The following is a 15,218-nucleotide window of genomic DNA, read 5'->3' as shown; positions in this document are numbered from 1 at the left end:
GTAGATTGAAATGAAATTTTTAATAAATTTTTGCAGGAATTAATTGTATTTCAAGGTATTTGGTTAATACTATGTATAGTACCTTCATCATCCTCATCACTATCTTTTGATAAAGAAATTTTTATTTTTTTCCATAATGATGAAGAAGTATTTTTACTACTTATTTCATTATTGTTAGTTATTGATGTATTATTTGAAGTAGTACCATTATTAAATTGAGAGACCTTTGATTTTCGAAAAATTGATGATAATCGTATAGAATTTTTTATCAATGCTTTTTGAATTTTTTCATTAAGAAGAATATGAAAAATAAATATAAATACTCCTTGTAAACTATTAAGAATTGTAAAAATAAATGTAAATATAGGTTCAATTTTTTTAATTGCAGATAAAAAACCAAATACCCATGTTATTCCGAGAAGGCATAATAATGTTGATGAACCTTTAAGCCATCCCATAATTTTATTTCCAGTTTTGCGATCTCTTGATCTTATTGATAAAACAACTTTTAATGCTATAAATAAAACACATATATTTATTATAATAATTCCTATAATTGGACCAACAAATGTCCAAATAAGACCACTTTTTGCATTAATCCAACAATAATCATATGTACCATAATTTTTCCATCCAAATCCACCACTAAATGCAACAATAATTCCTGGAAAAAGTATTGAAAATGTATAATAATAATTCATATAACTTTCATCTGGTTCAAATACTTTAATTAATAATCTATAAAGTTCACATCCTTCAACTAACATCCAACAAAATGATGATAAAAAAAGATAATGTAATATAATTGCGACAATTTTACATCCATTTTCTGGAAAAGTTCTATGAATACCAATTATAAAAGTTAATTCAGATGCAAGTAATGTTATACATAAATTACGATGTATATAAACTCTTTCTGAATGTATTGAAGGTAAAAATTGAAAAATTAATATTGAAACAAATAAAAATAATACGGATAATGCACATCCAAATATTGATATTAATTCTAAGGCATCCGATGTCCCATTATTTAAGGTGATTAATTCATCTCCTCTAACGTCAATGAGAATTGCAAAATTTGTAAGATGATTACAAGCACAAACTGTATAATCTATATTAGTATAGTCAACGTAACATCCATAAGTGCTCCAGATAAAGTTTTTCTTATCCCAATAAACACATGTAACATTATCAATATTCTTTTTTCGCATATGATTAAGAATTATTTTTACTGTACTGTTATTTTTAAAATAAATGTTATTATTGGGTGAATTAATTGTAGTTCCGATAACATAACTATTCAACATTTTTGTACTATTAGGTTTCAATAACCAATACATATTTTTATACACATAATAAGCAACGCTTAATTCTTTTTTTGTAATTTCAAAATTACGTCTTTTTCTTTTAAAAAGACTACTTTCTTCAATATCATTCATTGAGGGTAACATTACATATGGAAATGTTTTTTCAATAACAGATGGTAATAATGAATGAGAATAAGAGGTTGTTACAAAATTATCATTATAATTAGGAATAAATAAAAATTCTAAAAAAAAAAAATATTAAAAAAAAAATATATTATATAAAAGATACCCCAATTTGTTAATTGTGATTCATTCATTGAAAATTCTTTTTTTTTCCATGAATTATGAATTAATTCTTCTAATAAATTCATTAAAAGTGATATATTTTTTTTTATTCCATCATTTTCATTTAAAAAATTCCAATTTTCTCTATTATCTTCAGAAAGTAATTTATCACCACTTTTAGCAATATTTTCAATAAATATTTTATCATCAGTAATATTATCAATATTATTATAAAGTTTTTTATGACTATAATCAATCAATTTTTTAATTGTATCAATACTTTTTACAAGATCACCACTATATAATTCTCCATCTTTTATATAATTAGAAAGATTATTATAAAGATAATTAGAAAGACTATTAATATCTCCATTTAATAATATTTGTTTATCAATATCATTATAAAAAGAATGTACACACATTTTTGTATTTGGTAAACCAATCCATTCATTTGTTGAGCATCCACATTGTAAGTATGCTAATTGACCATCATCACTACATATAGCAGTTGCATTAGTACACATATCAGATTCTTCAAATACTAATGAATACCATGTTACTGAAGGACATCTTAAGGATAATGAAGATGATTGTAAATATGATGACTTAGTTTGTTGATTTAAAGTATTCTTAATTGTCTTGTCAATCTGTAAATAATCATCTAATAAAATTGATGATGATTTTTGGCAAATAAAATTTATTTTTTCATTACAATCAAGAATATTAATATTTTGTTCATTATTAGAATTAATATTAAATACTACCATAGGACATGAATTATTATTTTTTTCATAGTCACTTAAATAACCTAAATGCCAAAAATATATATTATCATTAGTAATATTAGATATTTTATTTTTAATATATTTTTCAATTTCTGGTGTTGTTATTGAATTTATCAAATCACCATTAAAATAATTACATATTTTTCTTGATTCATACCAATTTTTTTTATCTTCTAATAAAAGTTTTATACATTTATTATCAACTAAATCAAAATCAGGTGGACATTTATTAAATTCATTTTTATTTAAACATTCCATACGATATTTTAAACCTGAAAATGAATTTTTTGAACAAATACTATAATCAAATATTGAATTAACTTTTTCTATATCACAAAATTGTTTTCCTTGACATGTACTTTTTAATGTTTGAAGAGAAAAAGGATCAGTACAATTAAATGTTGCATTTTTTTCTTTAACACTATTATTACACAATGAAATACCTTTATCAAATATACCAAATTGTGCAAAATTAACATGAATTAATGTATTAATTGGGCATGAAAAAAATAACCTATCTTGACTACAAATAAATTTATTACTTGTATATAAATCAGTATTTGTTTTATTACAAAACAACCCAGAAAATTCATTGTTACATTCACATTGAATATAATAATATTCTTTTTCAATTTCATTGTTTATATCTTTTTCACAAATTATACGATTATCTTCCAAACAACTAGTTGCTTTCCATTGTTTATACCAACTATTTCTTGTTATTTTAATACATTTATCTAAAAATAAAAAATTCTAATGATTAAAATATGCTAATAATATACAAACCATTATAATTCATAAATTGTTCCTCTTTATTATTTTCCCAATAAAAATTAGTTAATTGTCTATCATTTAATAGTGTTTTTTTATTCCATATCCATTGAAGTCCAGATGTATTTAACCAGATAGCATTAGCACCAATCCAAAAATCAGAATCTATTAGAAAAAAAAATAAATATAAAAAAATATTAGTAAAATAAAATTACTGTAAATTTCATATGTTTCAAAATTTGATAAAATAATTGTTTGTATTGCATTTACTTCATCATCTGTTGTTATTTCTAATAAATCAAAACCAATATCATTACAAATATTTAAAGAAGTTTCCCAATTATATTTTTCAGTACCTGGTAAAATTGTATAACATTTTCCATTATAAAAATAATCATTTTGATTATAAAAATTATACAAGTATTTAGATGGTACAAAAATTGGTATCCCATTTGAAGAACAATATTTAGTGGCAATTTCTGTTAAATTATAACCATGTACTAAATAATAAAAAATAATTATTATAATATATTTTTATATATAAACTTACATAAATAAAAAAATAATATAAAAAATAAATAAATAAATATTATGATATTTTTATAAGGTTTAATACATTGATTCATTTTAGTTAAACCAACATATCTAAGTATATTTAAATATCAAAAATAAAATTTTACTTTTATTATATGAATAATTTTTTTAAACTAAAAATAATAAAATATAATAATAAAGATATTTTAGATATCTTCTTCTCTATTCATAATAAATATAAACATAAGTTATAAGTTTATTTTATAAAGAATCTTTTTATCATAAGTATCTTCTTACAATTAATGTTACTTTAACACTTCAGATCACCTTTAATCTAGTTATTTATTCTAAACTCATTTATTTTCATTCTGATTCATCAAGATACATTTTTTCTACCAAATATTTGATATTTTCTTTTTGACCTTTATTTTAAGTTATATACATAAGTACATACTTTATTATATTTAACTTTCTTATAAATAACTTAATATACAATTTTTCTTTACTTAAATAATTTTTTATTTTATTTTTATTCAAATTAGTTTATTTTATATGACATAAATTATATAATAATTTTACAAACATAATAAATAAAAAATTAATTTAAAAAAAAAAAATTTATTATTTGTAATAAAAAATGAGGTATAATAAAATTTGTTAACGTAGTATTTTTTATTGTATTCTTACGTCCATAATATTAATATATATAAATATCTGGCCAAATTAAGTAGTGTATATTAATTATATACAATATTAAATGTGTAAATTGAGACTATCTTATATTTAAACGTGAAAGAAATGCCAATTTATAAATTATTCTAGTAGATTAGAAACATTTTAGAGGCATTCTATTTTAGATATCATATAAACAGATAATTTAAAATTGTTTAAATATTTATACAATAAGAACTATATATTACTTAATTTTTTTTTTTTTATTTAAAAATTTTTTTTTGATATGTTTTCAAATTTTTATATTACAATAAAATTATTAATAATATTAATATTTTTAAAATTTATTCAATCTGTAAGTTTTTTTTTTGTTTTGCATTTAAATATTAAATAAAAAAAATTTCTTTTATAGGACTATCAATATGATTATGATATGGGATTGATACCAGCAGCAAAAATAAGTGCATGGGTTCCAATTGTTGTTGGTCTTAATGTTACAATAATAATATTTACTTTTTGTTGTTTAATATCATTAGTAGTCAATTATTTATGCAAAATAAGAAGAAGATACAAAAATAATAATGAAGAAGAGTTAAATGAAATTGTTAGTATGAGTATAATCAATCTATCAAGTGTTGTTTAAAAAATGAAACATTTATTCAATAAAAAAAAACTTTTTTTAAAATTAAATTTATAAATAATTTTATTATTATTTCAATTGTTACTTAACAAATGATAATATTTTTTCAATTTATAAATTATCTTTCTTGAAAACATAATTTGGCCATCGAGAAATATAATAAAGAAATGTTAAACCTAAGCTGATAATTTTCCAACTCTGAAAACAAAAATAAAATTAATTTTTTTATTATTTATTAGTATAAACTTACCAGTCCAAAAAAAAAGTAATACATTAAGACAGTTGGACTTATAAAAACAAGGAATACAGTCAAAATAGAAATTAAGTAAACTTGATTTGTCTCCAAAACAACAGTATCCTGTCTTTTTCTTAATGGATTCCATTTTCTTCCACGAAAATAATTTATAAAACAATAAAATAAGTGTAAAGTAAATTGAGAAAGTCTTAAAATACAATTATTATAATTAAAATATCTTTTTTTTGTGTAATTATAAATAAAAATTTAAATTACAACATTTAGTTTCTTTTTTTTTTTGTTTGTATTATTTATTTTTAATAATACAATTATTTTTATCTTGCGCGATTAACTCTGTAAAGAAGACCAAAGAAACCAATGATATAAAATGAAAACATTATAATAATTAATGATATTATATCAGTAGCAAAATTATTTTCATCAAAAGAGTAATTATGAAGAATTTGATTTGGGGTAAGACATTTATCTGTTATGCAACCATTATTAAGATTACTTTCTCCAGTCCATTGATTAATAGAGAAAGCTTCAAAACCGTGCTTAAACCAGGAAATATATGTTAACCAACTTGCATATTTTGGAATAGTAGAAACATTAGCAAAAAGACCTCCAGTAATTGTTAAAACTGTTACTAAAGGACCTGCTAATGATATAGCAAAAGCATATGATGGTGAACAGGTACTTAAAAAAACACCAAATCCTGCTGAACATTGTTCAATTAAAATTTGAATAATAATAGCCCATAAAAAATTTGAAAGTGTTGGTGCTAGTCCCATTAACCAATATGATAATGTAACCATAATAAAACCATCAATTGTAAATAATGGAAGATATGAAAGACATCTTGCAACATAGTAACTAAATACTGAATACATTCCATCATGATATTCACGAACAAGAAGATTAAATTCTGAGGGTAAACATGTAATTATACTAAAAAGTGTAGCATAAGTCAATTCAGCAACTATATAATATAAACCACCGTTAATATTATTAATTCCAACACCATCCATTACAATTTGAAAGTATAAAAAACCTATAAAAATACCCATAATAGTTTTTTGAACTAATTTAGCTTTAGCTAAATGAGGATTTCTCCATGTATCAATAATAGATCTTTCAAATATTGCTCCTATTTGAACAAAAGTATTTGCAACTTTCTTTTTTGGTACAACAAAATCTTTATTTTCAACTTGTTCAATTGTTTTTATTATATCTTTATATTCTTCTGATTCAATAAAAGCATCACAAATTTTATCTAATTCTTCAAATCTTTTAACATTATTTGGTCCAAAAGTCATTGATAATTTTTCTATAATCATATCAGCAGGATTATAATTTTCAGGACATGCATATCCTAATTTTTTAAAATGTTTTACAGCATCTTTTGGATCTCCATAATATGCTGTACGACCATTTGCCAAAAAATAAACTTTATCAAATTGAAAATATATTTGTGATGATGGTTGATGAATTGTGCATATAACAGTTCTTCCATTTTCAGTTAATTTTTTAAGTGTTTGTATTACACTCTCTGCCATAAATGAATCAAGACCTGTTGTTGGTTCATCACAAAATAAGATACTTGGATTATTTAATAATTCACTTGCAAAAGCTAATCTTTTTGCTTCACCACCAGAAATTCCTTTTTTACCATCTGCTGTTCCAATTAATGTATTTTGACATTTTATTAATCCTAATTCTCTCATTACACCATTTACTCTTGATTGTTGTTTAACACTATCAAAATATGGTAATCTTAATTTAGCCTGTATTGTAAGATGTTCTTTAACTGTTAATGAAGATAAAAATAATTCCTCTTGTTGTATATATCCACACATTTGTGATATATTATCACCTATATATGATCCATTTAATAAAATATCACCTCTTACTACTAAACCTTTTAAATTTCTGTTCATTAAAGAATTAAGAAGAGTAGTTTTTCCAGCACCACTAAAAAAAATATTAGTTAAAATATAAAAAACAAATAAACATACCTTGATCCCATTAAAGCAATTAATTCTCCTGGTTTAGCATACCCATAAACATCATTTAATATACACTTATGATTTTTTTCAAAAAAAACAGAAACATTTTGCCATGTTAAAGGAGCATTTAAAATTTTAGTTGTAATAAATGATCTTTTAGATGATCCATAGTCAGGTAATGAATTATTACTAGTAGAAATTAAACTACAAGTCTCTAGACGTTCCATAATAATATTTGAATTATTATTATTTTATAAATAATTGTAATGTAAACGTTACGATTATAAATAAACTACTTTACTAATAATGTTTGTAATATAAATATGAATCCGCATTTAAAACTTTATTATTTTACTATTTCTAATTGACTAGATAAGGTAAGGGGTCATATAGATAACAAAATCTATTTTACTTTTTATATATTATAGTTTAATAAAGATAAAATATTATACCTTATCAAAAAAATTATAAAATATATTTTTCAAAAAAATGATATAAACTTACGCTTTAGAATAAATATAAAAACATCTTATATGTACTGTTAAAATTACCAAAAAATCATGTAGAACAGATAAAAATAATGAAATTCCAATATAACATGTACAGGTAAGAAAATTATTTATGATTGTTTCATTAACTGCATTCATTTGTAATGAAAAAATTGAAACATAATAACGATAAAAACAATTTATCAACCTATTTATTTCTTTATTTATTTTATATCCTGAATTTCCACCTTTAAGCATTTCATCCAGAAAATAATCAAAATTAACAAAACTTTTTCTAACAAATATTATTGATATCCATGATATATAATCTATAATTGGTGTGTATGTTATGATAACTCCAAATAAAATATCCAAAAACAAAAGTTTAAAACTAAAATGATACATATAAATTTTAATATAATTTAATATAGATGAATTTTCTTTTATTTCATAATATGTTGCAACTAATTTGTTATGTTTTATATTTTCCATTTTAATTGTTACTCCTAAAATTATAATACATTAAATGAAATGTTATCATTATTAATATTAGATATTATAATACTTAAAAAAATGTTAAATGAAGATAAAGTTGTTATATGAAAAATAAGATAAAAATTCCATATCTCACAACGAATAAAGATGACGTTATTTTTAAAAAAGTGTTTTGTGAATAAAATATATTAGCAAAATAAGATAAAACATTTATTGGTAATCAACTAGAAATTTTGATATAAATGTCATTACTGTCTAAGTTGCGTTATCACCAGTTAAAAGTTCAGAAGTTTATCATCTCACATTCACGCTATTACGATTTCAATTTCTTGAAAACCAAAAAATAAACATAAAAATCAACGGTCTAAGGTATTTGTTTCTAGAAGATTTCAGAACATTCATTTAATTTTTAACTAGTGTTTTTCTCCAGATGCTTCAAGTTTTTTTCTAAGGGATTCTGGCATTGATGGTGGTGGTGGACGTGGAAGATTAAAAACAACCTTAACGGTATCATAAATAAACCATTGAAGGGCTGTCAAAGTACCAATCATAATGATACGTGGTGTAAGTCCTTTCCAAACACCACCAAATCCAAGTTTCTTAAGAATAGAAACAGCACCACCAGAATTGTCTTGATTAAGCTTAGATACAATGGTATCGGCAGGATGAGAAACAATAGCACAGAAAACACCAGCAATGTATCCAGCAACAAATGTAACAGCCAATTGTTCACCTTTATTGCATTCAGATCTTGGTTTTGGAACAACATATTGGTAAATAGCTTCAACAGTACGTTCGAAACAGGCAAATTTCATCATTGTGTAAGGAATTTGTCTAAGCCAAAGTGGTGGAAGTCCTTTGTAGAATCCAAGAAGACCTTCTTGTTTGTAAATCATAGGAGCACATCCACGAAGAGTTGGTGGTGCACCTGGAGATGTCTGAATACGTACTTTAGTAGCTTCCATTGGTGCAAGAAGAATATCAGCAAAGAATTCAGCAGAAGCTGAAGCAGCAAGGTAAAGAGATGTTCTATAAAGGTAAGCATTTTCTTCTCCAATCATATCTGAATAAATATTTTTGAAAACTTCATAAAATCCAAATTTTCCAAGTCCTTGCATAGAATAACCATAAAGAGTTGGTGCCCAACCTTTAGCAAGAGCACGACCTCCTTCTTCGCTAATAGTTGTTTTGAATCCACTAACAATACCTTTATATTTATCTGGGTTAACTTGAATACGACATTTGACTAAATCTAATGGTACAATAGCTGTATGAGTAACACCACATGAGATAGCTCCACCGATGGCACAGAGTGAATAGTATTTGAGTGAACCAAATTCAACAGTATCTCCATTTTCTCCTTTATTTCCAGCTTTAATAATTTTTTATTTGATCATTTAAATGATTAAAAACTTACAAGAACCAGTAGAACACTCAGCAATACGTGCCATTGGGCTGGAGAAAGGATTTGATTTCATAAGTTCAGAAGCTTTTTCAACAAATCCAACCATGTTAAAGTGTGTATCTAAAAAAATTGTTAAAAAAAGTAAAAAAAAAAACATTAAAAAAAAAATATATAAATGAAAATCATTATAAAAATTTTTTCATCATTAGTTAAAAGAAAATGTAAGCAATAGACATAATTCAAATTTTCAATAGTCGATAAGCATATAACTTTATGTTAAAAATATTGTCCCAATAAATTGGAATGGATATATTCGTCTTAAGAGTTTAGAAGATAAAGACTAACATTTAATAAAAATAGATAAAAAAAAGTTGTAAACATAAAATATATATATTTTAAATTTTGTTTTTTTCATATTTTTATTTTATCATTATTAAATAACAAAACATTTTTATAAAAAATATTCTTTAAATTAATATGTGATAAATTGATAATAAAAAAATAAAATTACAATTGACAAAAAAAAAATGAGGAAAATTGTATATATAAATGATTAAAATAATTTTTTTTGTAAAACATTTAATTTTTAGAAATAAAACGTATATTATAAAACTATAATGTTAAATATTTATATTTAAACTATTAAATAGTATAATGAAACATTTTATAATATTTTATACATGAAACATAATTTTTTTAACATTCAAAATTAAAGTGATAAAGGGTTATCAATAATTATAATACTTTTTATGATTAGAAAAGGATGCAAAAATTACTTGTCAATGAATTTTAATTAATATTTTCATATAGTTTTTCATATTAGTTTATCTATATTATGTATAGTAAAACTAATATGTATAAGAATTTTTATCTAAAATGATAGTATACATAAGAGTTAACATTCGAAGGTACTATAATTTTTTGTTTAATCAATCTATTTAATAAATAAAAAAAATTTTTTTACTTATTTAATTTTATAAATTATTTAAGTAAGAGTTAGAAATATCAATGATATAAATGTTTAAAATAATTGAAAAATGAAGAATGTATGTTTGTTAAGAATATATCTTAGTATAATGCACAACTAATAGTTATTTAAAATATTTAATGTTTCTTCAATACTATACAATCAGTCAAAAGTGGGTGAATCTAACTTGAAATATTATTACTTTGAATTTTTCGTTTTGATAATGTGAGATTTATATTGTTAAAAAGTGTCTGTTCTTTACTTGATTAGTTATAATAAAGAAATTATGATATGCTTCTATACATCATAAAATGCATTTTATATTCACGTGATTCTCGGAGATTTTTTTTATTATTATTAAATAAAGAAAAAAAAGGGTAATAGATAATTTAATTAAAATTAGTTGTTTGTACTTTTTACTTTAATATTTACAAAATATTTATATATATACATACAAAATTAAACAAAACAAAATAACTTGAATTTGCTTTTTAATTATTGTACAGAAAAGAATTTAATAAATATTAAAAACAATTTTTAAACAATAATAAATTGTAATTAAATTACTTAGTTAATTATATTTTTATTAATGTATATAAATAAGCTATTAATTAAATGTAAGTGTTCTATTGTCAAAAAAATTTATATATTTAAAAATGATAGTTTTTATATTAAATAATACTTACATTCAATATTTTATTTTAAATAAATTATTCCGATATATTATTTTAAACAATAAAATTTTTTTTTAAAAATTATTATTAATAAAATACCAAAAAATTTTAGTAATTTCACTACACCTAAAAAATGTTGGAAATAAATTTTTTTTATTAAATATTTTTTAAAAAAAATAAATTACAAATATAAGTATATTATTCTTTTATTACATATATTTTACCAACATAAAAAATAGATAAGAAGAAGTTGATGTTTTGTGTACAATATAAAAATATTAAAATTTTCAATTGATATATATATATATATATAATTTAACAGAAAAAAAGAAGAAGAAATTTTCTTATTAATTCATGAAAAAAAATATAAATTTATAAAAAAAAAATAGATGATTATTACGACAGGAAAAACAGATAAAAATGATATTTAATGGAAAGATGGAACCGGTGTTTTTAATGATTCAGGGCTTTTATTCATCTTTCCAAGAAATGATACATTAAAAAATGGGGAATGCATTGCTGGTGAGATACCATGAGATGCCATCTGAGCCATAGCTGAAGGTGAAGGTGGAGGGAACAAGAAATATTGAGATTGTCCAGGTGGTGTAAATGTTGGTTGTGTTATCATAGGTTGATATTTTGATGACATTGATGCTGCAGAAAATTTGTCTGATAAATTTGGTGTTTTTGGTGCTACTATAAATAGGAAAAAACAAAAATTATAATAAAATAATATTTTATATAATTTAAACTTACATAAAGGACTTGTCAATGTTGATGCTGCAGCATAAGCAGCCGCTAAATTAGAAGCTGCAGAGGCATTTAAAAGATTAGCCAATTGCTTTTGTTCCATAGATGCTGCATATAATTGATTTAAATGTGTTAAAAATGGAGATTGTGAATGATTTCCTAAAAAATATGGAGAATTTAGGGTACTTTGTAATAATAAATTATTTGATAAATTTCCACCACCTCCAAATAATGGGGTATTTTGAGCTGAGAGAAATGAATTAACAAAATTTGTACTTTCATTATTAACTGGTATCAAATTTAATGGCTCTGGACGCGGTTTTTTTATTATGCTATTATCATTATTTGATACATGTTCTAATTGTTTTTTTGTTATATTTGTTAAAGTAGTATATGTTTTTTCTTCATTGTTTTCAATATTTGAGACAGGTAGACTAACGAGATCCCCATCTGGTCCAATATCAACAAATGACATGGCAATTGTTGGTAATTTTTGTGATGTATCTTGTTTTGTTTCAACATTATTATTTGTTTGTTGTTGATATCCAATATCAGATTCTGTTATTGTTTTAAATGATGAACTCATTGAACTATTCATAAGAAAATCATGAATTTGTGAAGTAGTTAAACCATTTGTTTTTGATAATGTTTCTAATGTTGAAATTTCATTATTTGTTAATGTTGTGACAACCCTTCTTTTCTTTTTACCATCATCTGTATTTGAAGGTTCCTGAGATGATGGTCGTTTTAAATATTGTGGCGATGTTCCTTCTAATGAATTGATAAGATGAGGTGAATTAAATGAATGATCAACAGATGAAATAGTATCAGTATTACTAACACATGAACTACTACCAATACTTATTGGACTATAAGCCGTACTTGGTGGTGAAACAGAATTTTGTAAAACATCACAATCTTGTCTATTATTATTCATTATACCTGATCCATATCCATTTCTATTAAGTGCCTGTTGAATATGTGGATTTTTTTCAATAATTTCTGAATTATGATGTTTTAATTTTGATAAATTTCCTACTGTATCATTTATATATCCAATTGATGATGATGTAGTATTAGTGTTATTTGCTAGTTCTTCCAATAAACTTACAAAACGATAAACAAATTTTTGACCCGTAACCTTCTTTATAATATTTTTATCATAATAATAACGTAATGCTCTTGAAAGTTTATCATAATTCATTTGTGGTTTTCCTTTTCTTTGTCCCCATAATCTTGCTACAGATTCAGCATCAATTAACTATAAAAAAAAATTAAAATAAAAAAATATTTATAAAATTATGTTAAAAGGAAAAAACAAATACTTACTTTAAATTCTCCATCCTTAATATTTGTCCATTGTATCACTTCATTATACTTTCCGGACATAAGTAATTCGAATAAAAATTGCCATAATGTAATACTAGTATCAGAAGATGATAAATTTAAAAGGGGAACTCCGGGTTTGTTACTATTAATAGTAACAGTATTGTCACTATTATTAGAACTGATAAAAGAACTATTAATTGGTGAATTAGTAATCCTATCAGTGGTAATGTTATGTTGATTTGACTCCATATTTCCGTTATAAATATTCATAGGAGATATCGTTTGCATAACTTTTTTTTATACTATTTTTTTTTTTGATATCAATTAAGATATCAAAACAGTTAAAATTGATATAGCAATTGAAAATAACCCGTGAAACTTTTTTTTATGTTTATTAATAAAATAATATTGTCAATCTAATAATTATTAGAATTATTAGAATGAGTTTATATAATTAGAGATATGATATCTAAAAAAAATTTAAATATATATATATATTATAACAAATTAAATATGGTAAAGTATAAAAGAATGATAACAATTGAAAAGGAACTAACACATAAGAGGGGGTGAATATTATCAGGAAAAAGAAGCATGCATTTTTAATGATATAGATAATTTATTTTAAAGATAATTTAACACTTTTTGTTAAATAAAATGTTTAATACAAGAGTTAATAATTTTTAACAAGTATAAAAAGAAGAATAGAATTCAATAATGAACAAAAAAAATAGAATGATATTTTATTTATAAATAAAAAATTTACAAAATTAAAAAAAATAATATAAAGTAAAGAAAACTAATAATTATTTTTAAAAAAAAATGGTTACAAAAATAAATATAAAGAAAATAATTATACATATATAAAATATAAATAGTTTACCTGAAATTCAAACTTTATTTTAATTATTTATTATTATAGAACTTATTAAAAAAATTTTTTTTTAAATATGTTTCAACTTTAAATGAAAAGACATATAAATAAATTTTTATCTTTACACTTATTTAAATAATTAACAAAGCCTTACAACATGTATTAAAAAGATTTTAAAAAAATATTCATAAAGATATCATAGATTACTTTAAAAATGTAATATGATTACAAATCTAGCTCAAATTTTTTATATTAAAAAAATTATTAATTATTTTACATATTGTTATGTAACAAATAAAGTATCTTAAAAAATGACGAAAATAATGATTATATGTTAATCTATGATTTTAATTATGACATAAATATAATTTAATAGTACCTGATGATTAAAAAGTAGCAACATTGTGGAGGTTTACTAAATATTATATTGTATAATATATATAAAAATTTAATAAATAAACATACTTAATTTATCAAAAATTGTCTTTAATATGATAATATTATTGTTGAAATAATTAAATAGATAAAAAAAGTGAAACTCCTAATAAATATTTTATCATAAATGATTATAATATGACTTATTAATAATGTATTTAAACTAAAAAAAAATTGTTTATTTCACTGAAATGTAGGTAAGATAAAATATATGTAATAGTAAATTTTAAAATTTGATAAGTAATTATATTTCTTAACCAAAAAATATACATATAATTTTTATAAAATTATGGCATGATTAATATGTAGGCAGATAATGTGTTTTCCCAAAAATTAATTTAAACAATCTTACTAAAAATTTAGATAAGATAATTTTTAGAATATAAAAAAAATCATGAAAAATGTTTGATAATTTAATAATAACTTATATTTCTAATCATTTAAAAAGAAGAAACATACAAATTATCTATTATTTTTTATATTATCATTTTTATTACTTTTTTTTTATCCTCCATTTCTTAAAATATAAATAAATAATGATACAATTTAATATTTAAGAATGA

At 21.9% G+C, this 15,218-nt stretch overlaps 5 protein-coding genes across 5 annotated transcripts; 1 reads left to right on the top strand and 4 right to left on the bottom strand.

Annotated features, from left to right (window-relative positions):
• Positions 1-50: 50 nt before the first annotated feature.
• SRAE_X000087500 (Cirl) lies at positions 51-3,774 on the bottom strand (the record flags this gene model as incomplete). Its single annotated transcript, XM_024645272.1, has 5 exons — positions 51-1,549; positions 1,597-3,114; positions 3,164-3,313; positions 3,364-3,648; positions 3,765-3,774. 5 exons carry the CDS (start codon positions 3,772-3,774, stop codon positions 51-53), a joined length of 3,462 nt encoding a protein of 1,153 aa, XP_024510747.1.
• Positions 3,775-4,640: 866 nt separating this feature from the next.
• On the top strand, positions 4,641-4,997 carry SRAE_X000087400 (Hypothetical protein; the record flags this gene model as incomplete). The annotated part of the gene is made up of 2 exons (XM_024645271.1): positions 4,641-4,709; positions 4,767-4,997. 2 exons carry the CDS (start codon positions 4,641-4,643, stop codon positions 4,995-4,997), a joined length of 300 nt encoding a protein of 99 aa, XP_024510746.1.
• Positions 4,998-5,105: 108 nt separating this feature from the next.
• On the bottom strand, positions 5,106-7,465 carry SRAE_X000087300 (ATP-binding cassette sub-family G member 2; the record flags this gene model as incomplete). The annotated part of the gene is made up of 4 exons (XM_024645270.1): positions 5,106-5,192; positions 5,245-5,437; positions 5,626-7,203; positions 7,248-7,465. The coding sequence occupies 4 exons, from the start codon at positions 7,463-7,465 to the stop codon at positions 5,106-5,108; spliced, it is 2,076 nt and encodes a 691-aa protein (XP_024510745.1).
• Positions 7,466-8,634: 1,169 nt separating this feature from the next.
• Positions 8,635-9,732, bottom strand: SRAE_X000087200 (Phosphate carrier protein, mitochondrial; the record flags this gene model as incomplete). The annotated part of the gene is made up of 2 exons (XM_024645269.1): positions 8,635-9,593; positions 9,639-9,732. 2 exons carry the CDS (start codon positions 9,730-9,732, stop codon positions 8,635-8,637), a joined length of 1,053 nt encoding a protein of 350 aa, XP_024510744.1.
• Positions 9,733-11,694: 1,962 nt separating this feature from the next.
• Positions 11,695-13,634, bottom strand: SRAE_X000087100 (Ets domain and Winged helix-turn-helix DNA-binding domain-containing protein; the record flags this gene model as incomplete). The annotated part of the gene is made up of 3 exons (XM_024645268.1): positions 11,695-11,963; positions 12,024-13,278; positions 13,347-13,634. The coding sequence occupies 3 exons, from the start codon at positions 13,632-13,634 to the stop codon at positions 11,695-11,697; spliced, it is 1,812 nt and encodes a 603-aa protein (XP_024510743.1).
• Positions 13,635-15,218: the final 1,584 nt, after the last annotated feature.

The sequence above is a fragment of the Strongyloides ratti genome, assembly GCF_001040885.1.
Source record: "Strongyloides ratti genome assembly S_ratti_ED321, chromosome : X".
Taxonomy (NCBI): domain Eukaryota; kingdom Metazoa; phylum Nematoda; class Chromadorea; order Rhabditida; family Strongyloididae; genus Strongyloides; species Strongyloides ratti.
The sequence above is the reverse complement of the archived record's forward strand: the minus strand, read 5'-3'. Positions and strand labels throughout refer to the sequence as shown.